General features: G+C 37.4%; 1 protein-coding gene across 2 annotated transcripts in view; it reads right to left on the bottom strand.

The window, feature by feature from the left end:
• The window catches only part of grm7 (glutamate metabotropic receptor 7), a 217,327-nt gene extending 204,401 nt beyond the window's left edge, over positions 1-12,926 (bottom strand). For both annotated transcript variants that reach the window (XM_079889895.1, XM_079889896.1), the window contains exon 1: positions 11,727-12,926. In XM_079889895.1, coding sequence (XP_079746021.1) covers positions 11,727-12,206 — 480 coding nt within the window. In that variant the 5' untranslated portion in view covers positions 12,207-12,926. The remainder of the gene's footprint in view (positions 1-11,726) is intronic.
• Positions 12,927-13,752: the final 826 nt, after the last annotated feature.

Genomic DNA, 13,752 nt, shown 5'->3' with positions numbered 1-13,752 from the left:
AGATGAGCTTTAGAGGAAATTTTAACATATATACACACACTATATACGTGAGAATTCCATTAAATAAATAAAAAAAATATTTTTTTGTGAAATATACTTCACAAAAAAAGTACTGTGAAAATACCTTGATGGTATAATATGGCAATATCACAGTACTCAATGACTACCATACTTTCATATGAGTATTTTTAATGACATATATTTCTGTAATGACAACTGGCATGGTAATGGATATGACAATGATATGCTTGGTCTTAGCGGAACAGATCTGCTATGCTGCTGCTGAGCAAGTATGGACTTTCTACGGCCAGTACTTACACGACACACTGCTGTGAGCAAGTAAGACGTGCTGTTGCCGTACTATATAGCGTACATGTATTGCCCGTAGCCAGGCACGTGCACACATAGACATAAAAGGGGGCTTGAGCACCTGCCCTTTTTATTCCTGGAGAGAAAGTGCCCTTTTTTCTGGGGTGCTTTTTTTTTTATTTTTGAAAAATAATACATATTTCTGTTTGCGCACAGCTTCTCTGTCAAACAAATATATTTATTGAAGAATAGTATATCTAAATATCAGGTCAGGAGTTCTGAAGTGCTCCCTCTCCCTCTCCCCCGATTGTTAAAAAAAATAGTGCGCTCCGTCTCTACGGTTAGAATCCTGTGAGTCCATAGCAACGCTCTGTTTATCATGGCAACGGTCTGTTATACTCCGCACAGCGGTCTGTTATCAAGAAATAACAGACCACATTCTACATTGGAATTCAACCAAGCCATGTAATAAAATAAGTTAGTAATAAAATAAGCATATATCACCACCAGGTGATATGCTTTAGTTATTTTGTTTATCCTATTTACCTGCATTGCCCTGTCAATTAGATGCAAATGTGCGCATTTTAACTAGTTGACGCCTAATTTGCATACAGAACGTCCTCAGTTAATGACTTACATCAAGAGTCTTTCCCCCTGAAATTTTGAAATCTAAATTGGTGAATTTAGAAGAAATCTACAGATGCAAACAGATGGAGGATACACTCTAAAAAATGTAGTAAATCTGAGTAACTGCATCTGGTACATTAATAAATAAAACTGAGTAGAAATAAGTTAACATTAAAAATAACAATATTTATAAATTAACTTTTTATTTATGAGTAATTTAACTTTTTTTATTTCCTCTAAACCTTTATAAAATAGTATTCCATACAACCACAAATACATACATGACATTGGCTTTTATTGAATTTTTACTCAATTATTTTGGTAAGTTTAATTTTAAAGTGTTATGTATTCTGATAACACCAAAATAATTAAAATGATGTAGTGCCTTGTGCAAAAATAAACAAATTATTAGTAAAACACGCCCCTCTGCTTGATGCAGTTATTTAGGTTATTCTAAATATGAAGAGTTCAGATGAAAAAGCCTCTAAGTGCCATCTGAAATTTCCTTCTATAATGATCATTTTTATCAAGCTTGTATGTTTATGTTCACTTATTTCACATTACTGGCAAAGAAAATTACCTATTAATTGTCATTTAAGTTAAATTACTGAACTTAAATATACGAGCTTGAAAAAAAATGCTCATTTTAGAAGAAAATTTCAGATGGCACTTAGAGGCTTTTGCATTTGAACTCTTCATATATACTTGAAACTAGTAGCATAGGAAATGTTTTCAAAACATGCACATTGTGGAATGGTTTCCTTTGCTGCTCTATAAACCTAGTGAATACTAAGGAGACCATGGTTTCTGTGTGAACTGATTATTTTGTAGACATCTTTTGAAAATGAAACAATTGCGTGAGTTTGAGGAAGATAAAATTAATTAACTTTTTAAAAAAATTTTTAAAAAGGAAGTCAGAGTTGCATTAATATATATACTTTTTTGTTTAAAAAAAAAAAAAAAAAAAACGTAATTATGAGAAGTGCCCTTTATTTCACTTGAGCCCCTGCCCCTCAAAATGTCTGTGCACGTCCCTGCCCGTAGCAGATCTATACAGGTGGAGCTGGGGAAGATGGAGGGTTTCTGAAAGTGCACTGCAAACTGCTACAGCAAATGCTGACCAGTATTTGAATGATGCACAGTGAGCTCATTGGCTACTGATACAGCAGGAACCAATCAGCTGTGCCCTATAGAGAATGATGAGATTGCAAACAGTTTGAGTTAAAGGGTACATAACATGTACAGTTTCACCTAATCTCATGTTAATCTTGAGTACCTATAGAGTAGTAGTGCATCCTTAATATCTCAAAAAAGTGTTTAGTTTTATTATATTTAGAAAAGAAAAATACAGCTTTCCGATTCTCTCCGGAAAAAGCCGAGGTCCTGGAGGCGGAGCTATAGAGTCAAGCGGTAGTGCTTGATTTCCAGCAAAAGACAGAAATCTGATCCAGTTGTACTTACATGAATGGGGTCTTTTATCACTGGGACCACTCCACGTTTTAATAGCAAACGATTTGCAAATCCAGCGTCGACCTGAGCCTTGTTAATAAAACATTCGTCACTGAAACGACCAGAACACACAACCGCACTTCCTACACTCCGTTGCTGCCCCGGAAAAACAAACTGCATCCACTGTTCCTGTAACACTGGGTTCTTTGGAAAGCTGGACACGGTAAGCTTTCCCTCACATCCAAATACACACTTTTTTGGAGACATTCTTGAACAAATCCTATGCAGCGCTGCCGATGATTTCCTGTTGAAGCGCGTGGATGTGCGCGGTCTCGCTCTCCTCTAGTCGACGTGTGCGCGGGCGAGCTTTTCCGAGAGAAATGCTCATATAAGGAGTTCCACTCTCATCTACGTCATTAGATCCACGATCTAAAAAAAAACAGCCGAAACTTGTACCAACCCGGAAGTAAGATTTTCAGCATAGAAATTCTCCGTTATTCGTCCAAAATATTTTTTTAAAACTTTGCCCATGTTTAGCATGAGAATCCATCTCTTTAACACTGTAAACAACTCTGAATACATGAAACACCATTGTACCCCCCCTTTAAGGACCTATTAGCCTGTGCCATCTAGAGTTTCATGACAGAACTTTGTATAAATACTTTGTTTCTTATAATGCTTTTTTTTTTTCATTCAATCAAATCCGTTATGCTTTGTGCTTCATGAATGAGGCCTATTGAGAGTAGCATATCATTTGGGAACACATTTCCAGGTAATGCCTTATAACTTCAGCCAACATGATATTAATTATCAGTATTATCGATCAAACACATTACCTGAACTAATACAAGATCCTTTCAAAAGTAAATTCTCCAATAGAACAAATTTAATATTGCATAACAAAAAGTTGCAATTTGGCAAAGCTGCAGTCAGGTTTTTGGCAGGCTCAGGCGTACACAAGCGGCCAATATTGATAAATAGGCTGGGATTTCTCACGCTGAAAAGAAGCCAACCCTCGAGGGAGGAGTAGCCAATCGGAAGCCAAAGGATGGAGACGGCTGATAAAAAAAGAGAGCAAAGAGGTTATCAGAGCACAATGACCTCCAGGTGGGCCGAGTCTTCCATCAGTGTGTGCCGCCATGCCAAGCCCTTCCTTCCCTGGCACTATTGTCCTAACAAGATTTGTGGGTGGCCTAAACTCCAAAATACTCTGTTTATAGAGCTCTTGGGTGTTGATCATCTGATGCAATAAAAGCTCCTTATGTGGAAAAATAGAGGCTTTTATGAAATACACTTCACAAAAAAGATAAATACCTTGATGGTATCCGATGACAATACCATGGTCCTCAAAAGCAATGTTTCCATCCACCTATTTCTATGCAAATTTTGGGATATCGCATAAATAAATAAATAAAAAAACGCTGGATGGAAATGCCAAGATGCGCATAAAATCTAAAAATGTGCACAAACATATGCACTCAATTGAGGTGGATGATTTTTTTTTGAGAAGATATGCGCATAAACTTATAATGGAAACACATGTGAGATTTTGCCTCAACAGAGGATGTGATTGGAAAACTAACCAGTCGACCAATTTCCTTTCACAGCATCTCAAATGTTGGGTTGGTCATTCTGAAATGCCTGATCCAAAGTCCGTCATCAAAGTGATTTGTTGTATTCCCTCCCAGAAGTGTCTCACATGATTGTGTTCCCAAACACCAGGAATCCGAACGTTTTATGCGATATTCCAATGGATGGAAACATATTTAATGACTAGTACCATATTGATGTACATGGTATTTACATTGCCACCAAGGTGTTCTGGATCAACCTTTAAGTCTCTAAGGTATATTGATTTACATTTGCAGTGTTTTAAACCCGCTAATAATAATTACAGTAATACTGGGAAGAAGTGCCATTTTAAGGCTTGCTTCTCACTGGTTAAAAAAAAAATCTATGCTGAAGAATTCCTGGGTTTGTAGGTTATGGCTTCTGTGAGAAATGAGTCCCACAGCACTGATATTTTTAGACTTCTGTCACTGTGGCTGTTGTCACTTTTATGTTGGTGGCCTAAGAGTGAGTGATAGCAAACATATACTGTATTTACTAGAGCTCAAGGCAGCAAACCTCCTGGGCCAGCACACCAGCGAGACGTCAGAGAAATCAATAGTCACTGACAGACTATGGAGAATCATTATGACAAGAAGCGTCCTGTTATTCCGGAGTCATTTTAGTCATTGTTTTAATGGCGAAACACTGATGTTTCTGTATTTCAATCCATAAAAATAACACTGCTTCTGTTTCCAGATGCAAATGAATGTGTCAACATTCATCTTCCTGTAATATTAAAGTCAACATGAAATACATTTGCAACCCATTTCACTTCTGTAATGCGAGACATTTACAATTTCTTTTCTTCTTTACTATATGACTCGTTACCACTTCAGAATGAGTAGCCTACATAAATAAATACAAATTTATATCTCACAATGTCAGTTTAAATCTTAAAATGTGACTTTAAAAGATAACTTTTTATCTCGCAAAAGCAAAATTTATCTCATAATTGTGACATTTGTTGCAATTTCAACTTTATTTTGCGCAATGTGGCTCTATAACCAACAATGTGACTTTTGGGCTGTTTACACGACACTGTTTTCAACTAAAAATGCAAAACTTTTTATGTGTTTTGGCCATTCATGTACATGATGACAGCGTTTTGGGGGCCTAAAAATGCTACATTTTGAAAGTGGGATTCAAAGTGCAAGTTTTTGAAAGCGATACCGTTTTCATCTCCGTGTAAACTACAAAAACGTGAATTTGTGAAAACGATGATGTCATGCGAATGCGTATTACGTGTTCAGTCTATAGGTACGTAGTGTTTCTTTACAAAGTGGCATCGCCATCTACTGGCCTGGCATGAATAATACAGCATTTTTAGTCATGTTCGCAGATCCATGTGAACGGTGATCGTTTTGACAACGGTGTCGTCTGTACATGAAAAATGCGAAGGAAACACTTTTCCATTGTTAGTACATCGTTGTCATGTAAACATACACTTCTGCAAATATTCTTCACATTTGAATTTCAAAGATGCCGTTATGCAATTTCGACTATATCTCACAATATGACTTTATACCTAACAACGTGACTTTTTCTTGCAATTTCAGTTTAGTTTATTGTTAATACAACTTTGTCTCACGATGAGGGTTTAAATCTAAGAGTGAAACTTTTTAGCAAGTAATTTTATGCGCCGATGCTTCACATTCTAGTTCGATGATGCCATTACGTAATTTGCGACTTTATATCTCACAATGTGACTTTTTTAGGTGGAAACAAGCTTCTTTACATTAAGACTAGTAATGTTTATTTTGAAAATCAATGAGGTCGATTTTAATTTCATGTTGACTTCAAACCCAAAAGCCTATGACTTGATGTACACTTGCCATGGCCATGTCCTGAATTGTACTTCCCCTCACTTTCCTTCTAAAAAACAAACTATAAACTACTAAAGCAATGGCATATCATGAGCTCCATCAGAACCAAATGAAATTTGGACCTGTAGCGTCACAAGTGTTTTGAGTCAAAATGTGTTGAAATTGCTTGTAAGCCTCATGAATTGTGTCAGAGTGCATTGCCCTCTTCACATCAACTCTCATCACCGCAGCTCTCATCGCACTCAGGAAAAGCTTGCGGCCAACAGGGATGCTTTGTGAAATCCCAGCCCTGGAGCATATAAAAGCAGTCAGAGACTCAGAGCAAGTGTGAGGCCACAGGGAAATAAGAAAACACTTTTCTGAAAGGATGCAGGTGGCTACCGGGCCGCAACATGGGCTTTTAAATTTGTTTCTTAATGCTCACAACTGAGGGTCTGTGACACAGGCCGGCTGGCATAATGTCCCATGCGTATGGGTGTATTTCCGTAAATACTTTATAAACAGTCTATGAAGGGCAAAAAGTCAAGCTCTGAGAACAGATCTGTGAGGTCTGCTGAAACCGCTCAAGCCATTAGCCGTGTGGTAGGAAGCTGGAAGAAAGTGACATAAATATTGCAGTTTCTCATGTGAGCGCATGTAGCTAATGCCATTTACTGTAAAAGTATTAATGCAACAATACACAAGCAACGATTAAATCCATGTCTACATTTTGTGAGCTCTTGTAGTGCATAGAGCACATCGGTCCATATTTAGTTTTGTTATAAAACTAAAGGGTTGTGAATACTTCATGTAAACTCACGATAACCACACACACTCACAAGTACCCAAAAGATGTCTGACATGAATAATACCTAAATGTTCATTTAGTTCTTAGTTTAGGGCTTTAAATACTGTAAAGAACCAACACAATCTCATGACAGTTTGTAACTATTTAGCATTTTGGCGAATTGGTGAAAAATGTTTGTACAATCTGCTTACACCCCCATACAGGTAGGCCTGTAACGATAACTACATTTTTTTGGGCGATATATTGTCCCGGAAATAATTGCGCTAAATGATATTATTGTCATTTTAAAACCATTTTATGCCACTGAATCATAATATAACAGCATAATAATGCAAGTAGGCCTAAACATTTTTAAATGACAATGAAATTTTAATTCTTAAGAATATTTAGATAATGGAAGTGCTGTCAAAAAATGTATATCCTACATGAAAAAACCTTGAAAAATAATAAACATTTCCTAACTAAAAGTGCACAAGTAGGGGGAAAAACACACACCTGCGAATGCATAGAAGGAACCAGGGCTGCCAACTCTCACGCATTGAGCGTGAGACTCACGCAATTGACACTTTTCACACGCTCTCAGGCCACACATCCATTTTCTCACGCACAGAAAAATTGCGGAGCAAAGAGGTAGGCTACTTTTAATATTAAACTAATTCTCAGCTCTTAGATTCCGTCAATTTTATTACGAAATTCAGACAAAAAATACGTTTGGCGCTTGTAAATGTGACAGATCGCTGAGCGCCTCAGTTCAAGTGCACGTGAACCGATTATCTGTTACTTTTTTATTTAAAGATGCAGTACAACTTACCGAAAGTATACATAATATCAACCAATTAGTGTTTTTCAACCACGGAAAAGTGGTCAATATAACAGCAGGAGAACAAGTATGTCACATAACGTTACATTTACCTCAGGAAATCCATTTAATGACCATAGCACGTTAACTGAATAGAAAAAAATAGCTAGAGAGGAGATTTTGCTGAGCACTATATTACATATTTATTATATTTTTACTTTTGTCATTAAATAATTGTTATTATAACAAAAACTGCATTATATTTAATTTAATTTGTTATTTTTAACCTTTAATAATACCAGCAGATTGGGCCCTCTATGTTTACAGCATTAGGTGAGATTATTTTTTTAAATAAAATTTCAAATGAACATGTATCCAAATTAGTCAATATTGAATCAAAATCGGAATCAAATCACAAGAATGGAATTGAAATCTTGAAATTTTTGTCAAGCAATAATAAAAACGGTATCCTACCAGTCATTGTACAATGTAACATGTTGTCAATGTAACATGTTGTCACTTAACTTCATAAAATTCTATTTAGGTTATTATCTAATTGTATCCTAGTTACCAAATGTTTTGACAATCACAATTACACAGGCACGTTATGCACAAGAAGCTGCAAAGACGTGAGCGCAATGGTCAAACATGTCCGTTTACATTGAAAAACAATGGAAAACACGCAGTGGAATGCAAAAAAAAAAAAAGCAAAAGCGTTCTCTGTGAAAATGAGCTAGACACTCGCGACTGCCGCATCCCGTGTGAAACGGCATTAACATTAGCAGTGGACTGTGGTTTTAATTGTAGATTTATTCTACCAAACTGTCTGTAGTTTTCAGGAAAACACTATAACACCTCAAATGATGCCTTCTTTTCACTTGCCCGCTCTGGGGTGCGTTTCCCGTACGGCGACGTAACTCGATGCTTCACTACCATAGTACGATAGCTAGTCACGACTGTTTCCCGAAACCATATTGTCGCAAAGTGGTCGTTCAACCACGTTGGTTTATGACGTCACGCAGGTGGTGGAGTAATAACTACTCTTAATGAAACTGTTTGAGATCGAAATAATGCTCGATTTTTTTATAGAAATTACAGACATGACATCTGAGGATTATTTCTCATTTTTCTCAGTTATTTTGCTTTATTTCCAGATTCAATCATAGGCTCGTTCTTACTTACTAGAGCACGTTCACACTTGTGCACTCTTCAAAAACGGTGCTTTAAATCTCTTGACAAACTCAAAGTCGTAAATTACATTTGTATGTATTCTAAATAAAAGATATAGGTTGTACTGAATGTCATCTTGCTTATTTTGCTCAAGATAAGGACTTATTAAGTCCACATGTCATGCAATCTAGAAACTCTGCTTCTAACCACAGGTCGAGAGCTGAACTTGCGGAACTTGCGACCATAGTTGGGTAACAATGCTTTCGGGAAACGCACCCCTGTGTAGAAGAAGCTGCCATAGCCTCGCTTTCGCCTCTGTCATGGAGAGCAGACGAGATAACAGCGGGATCGGAAAAATGTAAACATAATGGGCAATATTTTACGTCACCAAAAATTATCAAGGTCATTTACATATATCGTGCGATAAGTCGATATATGGATTATCGCGACAGGCCTAGCGAGCGGCCATGTAATGTTGCTACTACTTACATGTTTCAAATGACAAGCCATATTTGAGGTTGATGGATGATAGGTGAACATTTGGATTTCCTGCCCGACAAGCTGTAATTACCACAAGGACCCGCCCTTAACGATCTGTCCCTTATGTACTGCGCCACTTGGAGAGGATTTGTTTTTCCTTCGACTACCCGGCTAATAAAATTGGTCGACAAACGTTTAGTCAACTATTAGGGGGCAGCTCTAGTTGACATAGGCTAATGGAAGTCAACTGGACAAGTCACTTCCCTGATAGCACAAGTACATCTCGAATGGTTGCTCATAAGGAATATGATGTTTTCTATCCTGTTAGATGTCATATAGACATTTAGAAGATGTTTTTAAGATGTTTAAGATTTAGAATGCATTTAAAACGTTTATCAGATGTTTTTACACAGCAGATGATTTCCAGATTAACAGATCTTTAGCAGACATCTTACAGATGTACCTGTGCTATTATTTCCTGTATTATGTTGTATAAATTGTCAGTAGTAGTAGGAATACTGTTCTAAGTGTTATATTTAACTGTTATTTTAAATGTAATAAGTAATTTTCTTGATTCATTGTGAATATTATGTAAAGTTTACAGGGCTTACCAACTTTACGTGGTCATGATAGGATAGTACATCAACAATCTCACTCCCGACTCGCCATTCTTTAAATGTTTCGACGTGCACGGTACGCCATTGCATTCAGTTGTTTGCCTTATGCATCAGATTAAGACGCAGTCAATTATTTGCATTTGTAAATATAGAAATTGAGTAGGTTTAGGGGTGGTGTTGGGTTACATGCTCAAACATGTCTAAATAGTGTAAATAAAATAAATGTAAATAAATTTACGCTGGTTGATTAAATTGAAAATCACACCCCAACATACTGGCAACATTATAACCCAATTTATGGTGATAAAATTCCCATGCCAATCGCATTTGTGTATGATCCCAAAGCTTTGTCATTTAAAGCAATGGTGCAGCGTGCACGTCGAAAAATTACAGTACCCTGTGCATTAAAAAGTGAAGCCGAGATGTCCTGAACAATATGTTCAATATGTGACGAGCTGGGAGTAAGAATGTGTTGAATATGCAGGTGCACACTAATGGCTTTATAGGTGCACTATAAAGTCTTGTGGCTATACTTTTATTATGTTGCCCCATTTACTTCCATTCTCAGTGTCTTACTGTAACCGCAATTTCTGCTTGTGTTTACAAATTGTGTTTACAAGTGAAAATTATTGACAGCAAGCCGCAAATAGACCTTGTAATGAACCTGTAACGTTCAAGTTTCACCACCCAGATTTGATGCTTAGAGATCTTAAACTACCCGTGTATAAGACCAAAAGAGAACCTTGGTAAACAGAGCAAAAAATGATGGAGAAGAATGAGGTTTGCATTATCCTAGTAGACCAGTGGGATGTCATTAGCTGTGTTTATCTCTGATGCAGAACATAGATAAGGCTGAATAATCCTCTCACATCATTACAGGCAACTGTATAGACTGTTACTGTTTTAATTGCTGTATCCGTGATCACACACTTCAGAACCAAGGGGCGGGATGCAATTATCACTTCATATGCCATATTTGGACACGTTTACATTTTGGATACTGCAAGTAGTTCATTTAAGTCCCTACAAGGATTGATTTTGATAAATTAGGCTGGGGATTGTACATATTCTCGTTTGTGGTTTATTGTACATTCCAAATAATTTGTTCTCAGATCTTTTACATGCTCCCGGTGTATCTGCCAAAATGCTTGAGTTAAGATCATCTGACTGAATTAGATAATCTAATTTCCTAATGTTGTGGGAACAGAGAAGGAAATAGAACATTTCTTTCAATGCAGGAATGGTGGGTAACCTAACACAGCATCCAGTTTATTGTATGGAATCTATAGAGTGATCTGCCTCCAGAAAGCTGAATTTATTATTAATAATAATAATAATAATAATAATAATACAAAACATTGGAGAGAAGAACACAGAGAAATACAGAGCAAAATGTTAATTGTGTACTCTATTGAATTATATTTTTATTTTATGGCATCAAAATGTGTTATTTAATATAATATGCATAGCAAGGATGCCAATAAAGAACTTGAAATGTAAGATTAATTAAGATATACATAAGCATTTATAATTTTTATTGCATATTAATATAATTGTAATACTAAATACGATTAGAAATTAGAAATAGAATATAATGTATTGACGCATTGGTAGTAATCTAGAATAGAATAGAATAGAATAGAATAGAATAGAATAGAATAGAATAGAATAGAATCGTTGGTAATATTGACTGCATCAAGCAAACTTGCCAGTAAATATCTTTGAAATTAAAAATGAATAGAGAGCGAAAGACAAAGAAACCTGTTAAAAAGCCTCTCTGCCTGTGTGAAGAGTCGATGCCTGATCGATTCATTGATTTTGACTAAAAACCTCCTCTGGCTACACAAATGATTTACAAACACATAATGCTTTTACACACTAACAACTCATTATATTGTACTGTGTTATGCAGTGAGGTGTTTTAAATCATTATGCGTTGTTGTAAATCAGATGTCATGTAATCATACGGGTGAAATTGCATGAAAGCATGACGCAAAGACTCATTCCAGCACATGTGGTATAGGCTACTATTGGGCACTTCAGCTCAGACTCACCTGGAACAGTCGCAGTATATTAGCGACCATGATGGACACTGAACTCGCCGAAGCCCCAATGACTCCAATCACCTTTTCGGGTTTGACAAACACCGGGGGCTCGCCGTTCGTACACCTCACATCCGACGTGTCTTTCTGTATGAGAGCTTGCACAAAAGTAAGCGACTGCTCCAAAGCGTACGTGTCTCGCGAACATGTGTCTAAAACCCGAGCACCTAAAGTGATGTTGGGCAAAAGCTCGTCGTCACTGTTGATTTGGTCCAAGGCGTAAAGCATCGCCTCCAACCGGTGTATCCCGTTCTCCTTCTTGATATCTCCACACGGTTCCCCGGAGACCCCACGGGCATGGACCGGGAAAAGGCCACCCAGGGTCAAATCTCCCTCAATTCTGATGGAATGAGGAGCGTAAATTTCCTGCGAAAGTGTCACATCCACAAGCGCTTGAATTATCCAAAATACCCGCCATGGAAAGCAAGCCATGGTCTCCTTGTCGTTAGGAAACAGAAAAAAGGCACTTTTCACAGTATTTACAGGTAAACAAAAACAGATTTGATCTTAATAACGACCATAGACCTTATCAAAGTAAGATTGATGTGGGAATACGTTGAGGTTTTCTCCAAAAACACCGCGCAAGAAGGATGCGTTATTCCTTGGGAAAGTGCGCATCGTATGGCGACGCTTGTTGCTTAGATATTCTGCATTATTTCTTTTAACAAAGAAAAAGACAGGAAAACAAACTAAAATGCATACAGTACCTTTCAATAATGATAAGTCCTTAAATCAGACACACTTCCACGCAAAACGGATTAAAGTGCAGCGATATTCGACTAAAAAGCGTCCAATCCACGCTGATGTCATAACGCCGCTGTAAAACCATCTCGACGGAGTTGTAACCGATGTATTTTTTTAAAAGAAATAAAGGCGGCAAAAAGTTTTCGTTCTGAATAACGCGTTGCGTATAACGGTCAGGGGAAAATGTTGCCGAAAATCGATGTCAGGTGAGATATCCGTAACATCCTCCCGTCGAGGACTTCGCGGAGGCTTTTCGCTCGCAGCGGGTTCTGCTTATTACATTTGAGAGAAAGAAAGAAAGCTTAGGCGATAATACGTCTTTTGGTCTTGCAAAAATCCTCACAAGAGACAAGAAGACAGCCCGCGAGTCTCCTCCTCTCTCTTTCGCTCTCCCTCTCCCTCTCCCCCTCTCTCTCTCTCCACCCAGAATCAAATATGGATTTGTCAAATGACTCAACGCACGATCGATGTCGTGTTACTCATCCTGGTCAGCCCTCAAAGAAAATACGCTTCTGTGTGACGCGAATAATAAAGCCACATAGTCATTAAAGACAACGATTAATCGTGAGGAATCAAGGGAGGGATGTTGCAGTGGAGGTTTCCAACATAAGTTTCAACCTCCGTTCAAATGCAGGTTTAACGTTAAGATATTCAACATACATGATTTGTTATAAGGAAAGAAGGCTTCTCAAACGTTTAACCATGTTTGAATAAACTCCTCGTTCAGTTTGCTTGTGTTCTGACAAAACGGCATTCCGCACGACATTATTTCATTGATGTGGGTTTATATGTTTCAACTCTAGAGACTCCCGTTGTTTTTCCTGTTGAATGCAGCGACTGTGGCTGACAGAGGAAATGAATTCTGTCAACATCAATTCATGATTTTACCGCCCCACTCTCTCTCTCTCTCTCTCTCTCTCTCTCTCTCTCTCTCTCTCTCTCTCTCTCTCTCTCTCTTATATATATACACAAAATGGAAAGAATATCTTATGGTTTCTGATTATCTTGCTCATTCTTGAAGGCACTCCTATAAAGGTCCCCTTCCAAACCGTTCTGGAGATTTGCCGTTGACAATATTGCACGGTGTTTATTTCTCAATATGGCTGTTTTATCAACCTGTAATTTTGTGTCTTGACTTTTTTTGCTTAATGTTCCGAGAATATTGCAGAATACTTAGAATACAAGTATTTGAAAACACAGAGAACAGTGTGGCGAATTGTACAGCTGGACAAGC

Source organism: Squalius cephalus (genome assembly GCF_949319135.1).
Source record: "Squalius cephalus genome assembly, chromosome: 13".
NCBI classification, from domain to species: Eukaryota; Metazoa; Chordata; class Actinopteri; order Cypriniformes; family Leuciscidae; genus Squalius; species Squalius cephalus.
This window is presented reverse-complemented; position numbering and strand designations above follow the sequence as displayed.